General features: G+C 52.1%; 1 protein-coding gene across 4 annotated transcripts in view; it reads left to right on the top strand.

Annotated features, from left to right (window-relative positions):
• Positions 1-5,678, top strand: part of AMBRA1 (autophagy and beclin 1 regulator 1) — a 199,969-nt gene extending 194,291 nt beyond the window's left edge. For all 4 annotated transcript variants that reach the window (XM_084631220.1, XM_084631221.1, XM_084631219.1 and 1 more), the window contains one exon: positions 3,969-5,678. In XM_084631220.1, coding sequence (XP_084487346.1) covers positions 3,969-4,459 — 491 coding nt within the window. In that variant the 3' untranslated portion in view covers positions 4,460-5,678. The remainder of the gene's footprint in view (positions 1-3,968) is intronic.
• The last annotated feature ends 7,247 nt before the right edge of the window (positions 5,679-12,925 follow it).

The following is a 12,925-nucleotide window of genomic DNA, read 5'->3' as shown; positions in this document are numbered from 1 at the left end:
AAGGTGGGAGTGTTGCCCAGAGACGGGGGGAAATGTCTGGAGGAACTTGCTTGCTCAATGAATGTCCTCCCTTTACCGTTTGCCCCAGGCAGCTAGGTAGATGCTGTGAGAATGGCCACCAAGAGCTGAACATAGAATTTCATGTCTTGGTGGTGGTTAGAAGAAACTTTCTTCACTTGGGATTTAATCTCTCTTGAAGATACCCTCTGTACTGTGGTGACCTGCACCCATGCAATCTCGGCTCGATTAGTGCAATGCACTTTACATGTGGCTGCCCTTGAAAAGCAGTTGTAGACAGCAGCGTGACTGCTGTGAGGGTTAGACTTGTGAGCTGCACTCTGGTCCCAAGAGTATGCACTGTGATCAGTCATTAGGTGGAATATCCTCCCAGCCTGCAGCAGCTGAGGGTCCGTGTCTGCTGCCCTGTATAGGGTCCTGTCAGGATGAAAGGAAGTACCTTCTCTCCTGAGGGCCTGCATCTTTGCCTTACATACACTAGTGCTCCATGTACCCTCTTAGGAGGCATTGTTGTGTTTTCATTGCCTCTTTAGTGATGGAGGGGCTGGTTTATTGGGGGCTCCTTATAATAATTGTTCTGGGATCTTGGTCACTGGGCCAGACTGGTGCTAAAAGTCTCATTTTCAGTTGGGCTGATGTTTAGCTTCCAGGAGCCTTTGGCCACAACACCTCAGAAGTAAAAACATATAATTCAACCAAAATAAACTCTGCCCCAGAATGTTCTGCCCTTTTCAAGCACCTCTGCTTCCCATGGTCCTGGAGAGCATTCCCTACACTAGTGGTTTTCAATCTGTGGTTCGCGGACCCCCTATGGGGGTCCCCAGACTATGTCTAAGGGGTCCGCGAAAGGTTGTCATGGCCTTAGAACAATGGTTTTCAACCTGTGGTCAGTGGACCCCTGGGGATCTGCAGACTGTCTAAGATCAAAGGGGTCTGTACCTCTATTCAAAATCTTTTAGGGGTCTGCAAATGAAAAAAGTTTGAAAACCATTGCCCTAGGCAGATGCCCTAGGCCCATCCAGACCAATCCATGGGATTCAGAACTTCACCATCCATGCCCCCAAAATCCACACCCATGCTGCAGCAGTAAGATATGGGTCCCCCACAACCTGCCCTGGGGCTCTCCTGGTTTTCACTTGCCTCCAGAAAGGAAGAATTCAGAGCTGCTAACCACCTGATTCAGCTTTGCCCACAACCTTGTATTTCATTTCTGTGGCTAGCGTGCTCCTGTATGGTTCCTGTCCGTGTGTGTGTCTGTCTCACTTCTCCAGTCATTCCCCAGTGCAATGCAGGAAGAGAGGTTAATGCCTAGCTGAAATAACCAGCATCTCTGCCCTGTGAGGCTGGAATTCCATTGTAAGGTTCTTTCTGATGACATTCTGCCCAGCAAGCTCAAGCCTCAGCATTGTTCTCACCTCCATCTCTCCCACATTGATGCAGTCTCTAATTCCTGCCCTTCTTCCTTCGCAGCATCTTCAAAATTACTTCCTCATCTCTGTCCCCATGGCTAGAACCCTTGTTGGGTCCCTGATTCTTGTGGTTGCCTCCTCTCTGGCCTCCCAGATGTTCCCTGGAATGCTGCCACAAAGATTATCTTCCCTGCTGCTGCTCTTACCACATCTGGCCCTGCTAGTCCAAACACTAGTTCCCATCGGTCATATATCATACGCAGGCTCCTCCTTCTCTTCATAGCGCTGCACAGCCTGTCTGCCTCTCTGCGCTTGATTCCTCCTCACCCAGACTTCCCTTATTGTCATCCTCTCACTCTATCAGCTCTGCGCCTTACTCTGTGCAGCCACCTATCTGCATCCTCCACCCTCTCCTCTACAAACCAGACCTTCCTCCTCAGAGTAATGTCAGTAAATTACAGCATCCATCCCTCCAAAGTGAAACTGCCAAACCAAGCCAGGCGCTCAGCCTGCCCATCCAGTCCTGCTTGTTGCTGCATCCCATCCCCCACTGCTTTAGTCTGTGTATTGCCTAGTAGTGTAAGCTCTATGGGGCAGGGATCTGGTAATTGTTTCTGTCTATGAAGTGCCCAGCTCTTCATGTTGGTGCCATGAATAGTAAAATCTGGCAGGCTGTATTAGCGTAACAGGGTTTAAAAAAAGAAACGTTACCACTCTGATCAAAATAGTTACAATGGTACAAAAATTGTGTGTGGACCAGGATGAATCTCTCTCTGCTCCCTCATTGTAGCAATGTTATCCAAGCCACTGCCAGGAGCAGGGCCAATTTTGCCCTCTAGTTCAGTGTTTTGTTGGTTTTTAAATACCCGTGGCCCCCCCCACACAAACACACACTCCCTATTGTCTTGCTCATATTTGTATTCTTTCCCCTGGTGCCAGAGAAGCTGGCTCCTTTCTCCTCTGTTCTAATCAGTCCAGAGCTGGGAGTGAGATTTATCTCTTTAATAAGAATCAGGAAGGCTACTGCATCCCTCTGCGGAATGATTCTAACCCATTCCAGTGAATCAGAAGCTTTCCCTGCACAGTGTGGATGAGGTTTACTGCTAATGGAGTGAGAGGATCAGGGGCCAGACCTGTCTGCACTGGTGACTACTTTTTCTTCTTGCTAGGCTTTATTTCTTGTAGGATTTTTTTCTCCATAGAGCATATGCTTAGACTGTTGAGTCTTTTCTGCTGTGGTGATCTGCAGGCACAGATCTTGCTTTGTGATTGCTCTGTGCACATAGCAATGGATCGTTATCCATTCCAACCCTGGCCTCTCCCTCTGATTGGAGGGGGCTGGGGGACCCGATCTGGAAGATTCTTGGTGGGGTAAGGGAGGAAGGGCACTAGAGGTGAGTTCTTAGCCCCTCTCGCCACTTGGCAAAGCATTTGGTTTATTGCAGTGCATGCTGAGCTGTGCTCTTCCCCTCGGGGTCCTGGGGACTCGCTGACCTTTCTCAGAGCTGGGAAGAAACTCCCTGTCTCTGTGACCTTTTCACTCGACACCTGCATGGCTTGATAAGAGCTTCCCCTCAGACTCTGCTGTGTGTCTCAGGGATGCTGTTTCTCTTTGCTAGAGCCTGCGGGAGCCCAGGGTGGGTGTGAACATGTGGTAGAGAAGGGCCTCCAGGACTCTTTGCCAGCCGGCTCTGGGATGGGTCTTGTTGCCTCTCTTTCATTGGGAAACACTCCTGTGCTGCAGCTCGTGCAGAATGCAGCCGCGCGAGGGGGAGGCTGTGCTGTGCTTAGCAGCTTGTTGCCCACCAGACGTGCTGCACAGTCTGTCTTTTGGTCTCCATGGCCTTAGAGGGGGCAGGGTCTGCCCGGGGGCCGGTCTGCTGGCCTGGGACCTATTGCAGCCTGTGAGCTCACGGCTGGTGCACTGACCCTCAGGAAACAGGACCTGCCACTATGGGATATTTTCTAGATTAGGTGGAGCACAATAGGGGAGTTTGACTCACAGTGCTCTGGGGGTGAGGGGGGGTGACTGCTCCCCTCCCTGGTGTAGCGGGGAAGAGGAGTAGCATGTGCAGGGTGTGGGTTATTGAGGATGTAGATACCATGGACACACTTACCCGTGGCTTTTTGAGGAGCTTTACCTCAAGTGTCCCACCCTTAGGGGCCTTTAGACAAGGCAGCGTTACCCATCCCTAATGCTGGCTGGCAGGGATTGTTCAGTCCTCTGTCCTATGGGCTGGCGGCTTTGGGGGCCTGTGGCTTGGGCAGATGTTCTTCTCTGCAGGATGGTGTGGTCTCAGAGTTGAATTTCTCTTGTTTGGCACTTGAATAAAAGTTAAAACTCCAGGGTCTGTCTGGCGCAAACCCTGCACATCTGCAGAGGAGCTAGTGTGCCTTGTCGCTGACCTGTCCTAGTCCACGTGCACCATGCTGCATCTGACCATTCTGCTTCCTCCGTTCTAGTTGGCCAGCATGGTTTTCTTTGTCCCATAGTTCTTGTGTTTTGTGCACTCAAGCCACTACTTATGTTCTCTCCTCCAGGTGAAGGTCCAGAATATGGAGCCAGTGGGGACGATGCCCTCAGCAGGATCCAAAGGCTGATGGCTGAGGGTGGCATGACTGCTGTGGTCCAGCGGGAGCAGAGCACCACTATGGCATCCATGGGCGGCTTTGGCAACAACATTATTGTGAGTCACCGGATTCACCGCAGCTCTCAGACTGGTGTGGAATCCGTGGGAGCTGATGGTGCCTTGATGCAGCAGTCCACCTCGCGTGAGCTGGCAGCCGAGCTGGAGGGACGGATCCTTTCAGAGTCTATGCAGCTGGCAGAGCATGGCCAGAGCCCGCAGACAGCTCCTGGCAGGCGTGAAGGACAAGGAGCCGAGGGACTGGATCTGCCAGAGCAGTCCCAGTCCTCTATGGACACTGAGGGACCAATTGAATACAGTGACCTAACCAATAATAACCATCTTCCCGACAATACCAACTACTATAGTAACGACAGCACCAGTGGGGAGTCGCGGAACAGGTAGAGATGAATTGTGTCTTGGTGCTACCCTTGTACTGCTAAGCAGAGACCTGTACCTCACAGCTGATCAGGAGCTGGAAGAGTGGGGGTATTGTGGCTCTGATAGGATGATGGTAATTGAGGGGGCACCTGTACCTATGCGGAGGGGGCAGAAATGGAAGGGAGGCTATCAAATCTATAGGGACCCCAGGAGGAAGAAGCTTTATTTGGTCTTTGCTTCCGGCACCCATGTTGCTGCAGTTTCTATGAGAACATTAACGATCCCTAACAAGGCTCATCTGAGCCTTGTGTAAATTTCCCAGCTGACTGGGAATCCCTGGGCTTAGCCCTAACCCTGCAGTGCTCTAAATGTTACTGTTTGTCAAATGAGCGTTTCCCCCTGCTTGCCACCAGCCCCAAGGATTGAGCAGAAGAACAAATATCAGGGAAGGGCCCTGCAGTGTCCTCCAGAGACAAGCAACCCTATTGGGCATATCCTGGATTTGATGCCCCAGCTCTGTTGGTAGAGTGGAGGAGTCTTCCAGGCCACAGTCCCACTCCATGGCATGGCCCTAGTGCCCCTTGGGAAGGGAGGGGGAGGGTAGAGCATTTTGGAGACTAGAGAGAACATTATTCCTATCCAGTCTGCAGTCTTCCCGGGGCAGAGCTGGAGTAAAAAGAGCCAGGCTTAAGCTTCACTATCCTTTATATACCCAGGAGCCTCTCAGAAGTGAGGACCTTTTCTTTGAGTGTCAGTTTAGCACCGAGCTGCTATCGATGGGGAGAGAGAATAGGGGCAAATGCAGGGTGTGGGAGTGAGGTGGGCGTGGCTCCCCCTGGTAAGGATGCAGTTAGCACAAGGATACTCCAATATCTTCACACCGCCAGCTGTGCCAATATTAACATGAATGAGCCATCTTGGCAAAGCCTGCCAGTATCATGGCACCATTGGCTGGCTGCATTTCCCTTGAGGCGAGGAGGGGGTGATTTTCCAGCTCCAGGTCAGGGCATGAGGTATGGGTCTGTGACGTAAGGTGTTGCATGTGAAATCTTGACCTTGTACATGTAGTTTCTAGTGGAGAAATCAAGGCTCTGATATTTTGTTTTTAGTCTAAAATGTGATTTTCCTTTTCGTTTGTAACTCTCCATCCCAGCAAGCTTGTGGCGGGAGGGTAGGGGGAGAGTCTGAGTGCTAACGAGGGAAACACCAAAGATCAACGTCATTAAAATATGACAAACCCCTCTCTGGCCTGCTGTCTTCTCTTGTGTGCTGGGAGAGTGTGTTTGCATGCTTGGCCCTGCCATAGCCCCCTCAGCCAGGGAGCTCCAGGTGCTTCATAAACATTAACCTCTCATTCCCTCACCCCCCACAAGGGGCAGGGGGTAGAATCACCTCTGTGTTAGAGAGACGCGGGATCACACAACGTCGAGTCGCTGGCAGAGCTGGGAATAGAGCTCAGGAGTCCTGCTTCCAAATGCCTTGCTCTAACTATTGCACAGCTGGGTACATTCCTCTCTGGTTTTCCCCTCGCTCTCCCCTTCATCTCCTAAGGCAAGGGGAAAGTAGTTGATTCCCACTATATTCCGCTAAAAGAATAGGGACACAGCTGTCTACTCCAAGAGAGCCAGGAAATGTCCTTCCTGTCCAGTCCCCTACCCCAAAAGAGCCAAAAGACATCTGACTGACTGCTTCCTGGAGAGGGGAGGAGAGGTGGCCAGGGGCCTGTTTCAGAGATGGGACTGTGCTCTTAAGCCCATGGGGGCTAGGCGTGATAACCACCCTGGTGGGATGTGCACTTCCCCCACTGTGTCTGAGTTATTGTCACCCAGCACCTGCCTGGCCCATCCCAGTGAATAAGGCCATCATTAAGCCGCACTCAAGCTCTCAGTCAGAAGAGTCTGTTAAAGAACATTAAGCAAATCTTCCCTTAAATCACAGCCTGGGAATGAACCTTAAATCAAATCTGCCACTGCGAGGCCTCTTCGCAGGGTGTTAATGAGGCTCTAAAACGTGCCCTGTGTCAGTAGCGTCTCTGAGATGACAGGGCCTGATAATGGGATTCCCTTCTGTGGAGATGATGGCTTCACACTCCCTGCCCCTGCGTCTGTGCAGGCTCCATGGGCATGTATTGATACCCTGAGCCAGAGGGGCTATATTCCTGTAATGCCAGAGTCTGCACTAGATATTCCCAGTTCTTGAGGGTCCGATTACTGCTCCCCTTGGAAATAAAAAGGAGCAGAGCCTGCAGAAAGGTTCCAATGCACCAGACTGGCCTCTCCCCACCCTTCTCCATGTCTGCCTCCCAGAAGAGCCTCTGGGCATATTCTTGCTAGATGAAAGCCTTGCAGAGTGTTTACATCCTTCCCTACAGCCCATGGCCAGACAGACTTGGGGGAGAGCCTCATCGGGCCAGGGAAATGGTCACTTGGGATACCCTTTTTTCAGTGGTGCCTGGTTCGTGAGGGCCCAATTTGTTCATATACCCTACAGCAGTTGAGCCAGGCCCTTGTGCTGCAGCTGTGAACGGACATGAAGCATCTTAGCCAGCTATTCTGGGTGTGCTTCCTCAACCCTCACATTAAGGTCCTGCTCCTGCTGAAGTTGATGGGGAGAACTCCAGTGGGAACAGGAGCAAACACTAATGTCTCAGATCACTCTCTCTCCTGTATGGAAGTAGATCTTCATTCGGAGAAGGCTGAAGTGAAGCTACCTAGAAGTGCCAAGGCCTGAGGTGCCCAGCAGCTATAGGAGGTCAGGCTCATCAAGAAGGCTCTTCTCCCATTCTCTCTCAAGTCTGCTTGGCAAATACAGCTCTGTGCAGAGGCTGAGATCACAGTTGCAGTGGATTTATTTACAAATGCTTGGAGAGAAGGTGGTGGGGAAGACGGACAAACCAATTCTCCAGGCCGCAGCCTACTGAGTCCTCGGTTACTCTCTTTCAGAAGCTTTGCTGGGAACAGAAGTCAGGCTGCTGTTGGGAAACTGGGTTCTAGGGTTGAAAGCCTGGCAGGTGCTCGTTGGTGCAAGAAGTTGGGGGGCTTGATCCTGCAGAGTCATCAGCAGTTTACTGTAGCTGCTGCCGGCAGAGAATCTGCACAACTCAACAGCCCACCCCTTAGAATAGGCCCAGAGCCCCTGATGGAGCAGAGTGAGGGGAGGATGATCTGGGTTGCCAGGGGGAGCTCAGCACTCAGGAGGGAAACGATGAGTAGAATCACCCCTGCTCAGGTTGTCTCCCTCCAGCTCCCTGGTCCTTGGCACAGACGGCCACCCCTGCCCCAGTCCCTGCAGATGTACTGTTTCGCCCACACCCCCAATCCCTTAGGACGGGTGCTAGCTCTCTCCAGGATGTCAGTCAGGGAAGAGAGGGCTAACAGCTTTCTCCTCACATTAAGCTTTGAACAGAGGCTGTGTCAGCAAGTCCTGTGCTCTCAAGGCTGGGGACTCCAGCGAATCTCAGGGCAGCTATGGCTGCTGTTCCCACTCCATCCCTTATGCTTGCACTGATCTAGGGCAGTGAGGATCTTAGCCTATGGGGAAAGAGTGAGAGCCTCCTTTCCTTGAGTGAGTTACAAGTGAGCTCCAGAAAGCCTTGGAAATGTATGCTGCCGGGGACAATCCTACACGGAGGGTGATATGGATATGAAGATGGATTAGATGAGACCTATTAGGGTTTTTCCATCTCTTAATACCATCATGGCAGAGCTATTTTTCTGGCGAGGGCCTGCAGCCAGTGCTAGGGCTGGCTCCCTTCACTGCTGCACCAGCCTTGCTTCTCTGGCAGTTTTAAGAAGGGCACCTCTCGCAAAGACCCTGCTCTGAAAGGAGAAAACACCCCAGTCTGGAGCAAACACCCTTCCAGGAGTGAGGGCGAGGCAGCCCCTCAGACCCGCTACCCCAGCATGTCAGCAAGAGCTACCATAGGAAGAAGCTGTGTCGTGGCCACACGCCCTTCCCTGGCCCCATTCAGAAGGGGAAATGGGAGCATTTGTTTCTTGGGAACAAGAAAGAAGCTGAGAATCCAAGGCTTTTCTTGGCTCTCTAACCCATCAGACACCTTTAAATGAGCTAACAGAAGTGTGGAGAAACCTGGTGGATAGAATTTATGTAACTTTCAAAAGGCTTTTGATAAAGTCCCTCACAAGAGGCTGTTAAGGAAACGGTCACCTCTGGGGTGAGAGGTAAAGTTCTCTTGTAGATTAAAACTTTCTGAGATAGGAAGCAGTGTTAGGACTAAATGGCCAATTCTCAGCAGGGAAAGAGGTTAATAGTGGGTTGGCCCAAGGATCAGCACAAGGCCCCATGTTCTATAAATGCCTTAATGAGTTGGAAAAGGAGGGGGAAGAGCAAGGGGGCAAAATTTGCTGAAGATGCAACATTATTTAGGTCAGTCAAGAGGAGGGAAGGAACCAGCAAAGTTAGGTCATTGGGAGAACAATGGCAGGTGCAATTCATTGGGGAGGAGTGCTAGGTGCTGGCTGTTGGAAGGTCAGCTTGAAATTAATCAGACACACTGCTAGGACTCAACCAGTGCTAACCTATGAGGCTGCTACAGCAATGGGTGTGTTCGAGAGAGGGAGGAATAAGCTCAAGGCACCATTGGGGACCAGTCCCTACTGACAATTAGCAGCTCAGGCCAGGATTCCCAGCTGGTTTTTGCTGGAGCCCCTGGGCTGGATGAGCAGATGAGTGACCTGACAGCTGCCTTGTCTCTTCTTTTTTTCCATTTTCTGTTCTTTTCCTACGGGTCTTTATGTATTTTTTCCTTCACTGACCCCAAGGCTACAAGCTGCTGGGGTGGGGGTGTCTGGTGCCGCGCCCCCCCCGCCCCCCCAGTGCTCAGCTGAGTGCAATGCGGGGGTTTACCTATTCCTCTGAAGTGTCCACTGTCAGTGGCCATCAGCACCAGGATAAGAGGGTAGCTAAGCCCACATTGTAGGTCCTGTGCATTTGCTTGTCTTCTCCATGGTGGGGCTGGTCCCCACCTGCAGCTAGTATTGCCTGGCCTCTCTCTGCAGGGCTCTGTTCCACTCCGGCTGCTCGGGGGGAGACAGAAAGGAGTGAATGGGAGATTCGGGTGGTGGGATTCCATAGTGCTGAACCCCAGGGAAGTGCTGGCAAATGAATGAGCTGAGCTTTGAGGGCAAGTGCATCAGATTCACACCCACAGGTGGCTTGTGACTTGCCTGCTTTAGCTGCTGCCCTCATCCACAGGTGTCATTTTAGCCTGGCAAGGAAGGAGCTGCCAAGCTGCTACTCTGGCCTCCTGCCAGAAGCATCCAGGGGACTGTGTGGAGGGAGCTGCTGCTGTTCCCCTGTCCCTGAGCCAGGGTGAAGGCCCAGAACTAGCTTCTCTGCCCTTGGCTCGAGCTGACAGAAGAGGCAGCTTGCCTGGGATCGGCCGCCCTCCCTGCGTAGCCGCACTCTGTCAGCGGAGCTGTTCTTCCACAGGAAAGGCAAATTGATTAAAATGTGCCGTGTGGCGAGCTGTCGTGGCTCTAATTGGGATCTCAGTGCACAGCATGGAAATGTCGTTATGCCGTGTGCAGGGGGGACTCGGCCCATGCAGGGAGATGGCCTTTGATATCCAGCCAGCACCCCAGGAGAAAAACCAGCCAATTAATGTCTAGTGCCCCTTCCTCTCTTTCCCCCGAAGTGGGCTGGGCCTCTCTCCTCCCCCTCCTGCTGTCATTGCCTGGCGTTCCTGCTGGGGGAACAGGTGGGAGGCTCATTAAAACATGCTTAGCACTTCCCAGCAAAGACATGGATTTGTTTCCCCACAGCGTCCCCAGCAGAGGCGCGTCTCATCTGTTCCTGGTTAGCTCCTTTGCTAGTGTTTGTTTTTCTTTCAAGCAATTTGTTACTAGTGTACAGCAGGCAGGAGCTAGCAGTGCCCAATCTGTACCCACTGAGAACCCAGCCGCATGGGCCCCCTCCCAGCAGTACCCAGTTACCGCCAGCTGGGCCTCTGGCCTTGCGGGTATCCACCAAGTTGTCCTCAGTTGGTGGATGTGGGGACAGCTGCAGATTTCATACTGAAGCCACGTGGTGCCACCTGTGAACAGCCCTTGCTTTCTCCACTTTATGAAACAAAACAGACCCCTTCCAAGGCATACAATCCAACAGGGGCCTATCCCGGTACCCCTCCATTGGTATCTCTGTAGCCCTCCCGGCCTCAATCTTTACATTGTCCCAGCCCTGGTATGGGAACCTACCTACAGTGCTTCCTCCCTGGAGACACTGTCTTCATCTGCTCTGGGCCTTTCTGGTTCCAGCTCTGCAGCTGGGTCACTAAACCATCTGATCTCCTCCTGGGAGTGTTTCACAATTCAATATGCTGCCCCTTCTCTGGACCTTCTCAACTCCATTCCTCAGAGCTTAAGCCACTTCCCTAGTGGCTGGGGTGTGGACGGGACCCAGTCCCGCCCACTACTCCAGCTCCCGGCCCAGGAGGATCCGTTGAATAGCAGCCATGGGCCACTGCGTCCCCTTTAATTAGTCACTACGCTGCTACAGTTCCATGGGCCGCTTCCCCGTGGCCCCAGCAGCTTCACAAATGCTTGACCCATACCATAGGGCTGAAGTCTTTTACTCAGCCCCAGGAGCCAGCCAGGAGCTCCCTCTTACTTCCCGCAGTCCCGGTCCCGGCCAGCAACTGATCTGTCTGTGGTCCTGCCGCTCTTTCAGCCAGCCAGGAACACAGTCCTCACTCCTGCATCTCCAAACAGCGACCGATCGGGCCTTGGTGACTGCAGCTCTTTCTATATGGCCCTACCGAGCCCCGATCGCCTGCTCCCTGCAGCCGCTTTCCAATTGACTGCTTCTCACATAGCCACTCTGAGCAGCTTGAAGGATTCACCTCCACTGCTCCCCTCTGGAATGGGTGTGGTAGGACCACAAGACCTCCAGCAGGGGACCTCTGGGCCTACTACACCCTGTCACAGACCCTCACTCCAACCCTCCCTGTGTTTGTATCGTGGGGTCTGACCCATTCTGCCCACTGCAAAAGTTCCCAGGGAAACTCTGCCAGCAGCTCTGTGCCACCCAATAAAGTACTCAGCACAAGTGCTCACAACCAGGCATGGTGCCCAGCCCATGGTGTCCATCGGGGGTGCCACTCCTTGCCGGAGGCTGAGGGGAGAAACTCTTTATGCAGGGAGGGAAGGCTGACAATGGGGACGGGCCCTTACAGTGCCCCCACAGGGAGCAGCTCCATTCTTCCCTCCCCTGCAATGCTGATTTCTCCTTACAACTATTTGAGTGGTAGAAATGGACCAGCCTGAGGCAATCCCATGGTGAAGAGCTGACATCAGAGGGGCTCTGCCTGCTGTGACTGTCCCTGTGCCATTCTGCTGAGGCGGCAACTCCAGTCAAGCTCCTCCTGTCAGATGGGCTAACCCAGACTCCCTGCCAATGGAGGACTAACAATTAGATGAGAGAGGAGGATGAGCTCAAATAGGTGGTAGAAACTGCAGGGGTTGAATAAATTCTGAGAGTCAGCGAGTTTAAAGCCAGAAGGGACCATTATACCATCCAGTCTGACCTCCTGTGCATCGCAGGCTGTTACGTTTCGCCCACCTACCCCTGTATGGAGCCCAATAACTTGTGATTGGCTGCTTTCTGGAAGCTATGCTTTAGCCAGTCTTGATTAGATGACATCAAGAGATGGAGAATTCAGCACTTCCCCAAGCCACTGGTTCTTATAATGCCTTTCTCCCCTAGGTGAAAGAGCCCATTAGTACTGGGTATTTTCTCCCCATGAAGGTACTTATACACTGTAATCTAGTCACCTCACCCTCGTCTTTTTGCTAAACTAAAGACAACAAGTTCCTCAAATCTCCCTGTATGGCTTCTTCAGCCTCAATCAATTTGGTGGCTCTTTTCTGCACCCTCTCCACCTTTTCAACAACTTTTTACAAATGTGGACACAGTATTCCAGTAACGGTCTCACCAATGCTGTATCCAGAGGGAAAACCATCCCTACTCTTACTTGCTCCTCTCCTGTTTCTACAGCCAAGAAGTGCGTTGGCATGTTCCAGCATTGCACTAGGAGCTCAGATGGAGTTGCTTGTCCATTCTGACCCCTAAATCCTTTTCAGAGTCACCACTTTCCAGGACACAGTCCTGTAAATATCAGTTGGTCAGAAAGTGAGTGGCCAACTCCCACCTCCAGCTCAGCCTCCCCCCACTCCACTGGCACCAGGCCCTCTGTGTCTGAACTAGAATACAGACTCCCTGAGGCAGGATCAGTCTCCTGGGATGTTCGTAAAGCTCCCAGCACGCAGTCAGTGCCTGATAAATAATACAATTTTATTGGCTCCCATTGATGGGGGTTGTATATAAATCTGGGGGCAGAGGTGAAAATACTTTTACCCTCAAGAATTCTGTGTTTTGCAATTGTTGGCTTGCAGCAGAGAAAGCACAAGGAGTCATGGGCTCTCCTGGAGTTTAGTGCTTGACTTCTGATAAGATTGTAGCTATTAAAATAGT

Source organism: Lepidochelys olivacea, assembly GCF_965140295.1.
Source record: "Lepidochelys olivacea isolate rLepOli2 genome assembly, chromosome: 6".
NCBI classification, from domain to species: Eukaryota; Metazoa; Chordata; order Testudines; family Cheloniidae; genus Lepidochelys; species Lepidochelys olivacea.
Note: the sequence above shows the minus strand (reverse complement) of the source record. Positions and strands in the feature narration are given on the sequence as shown.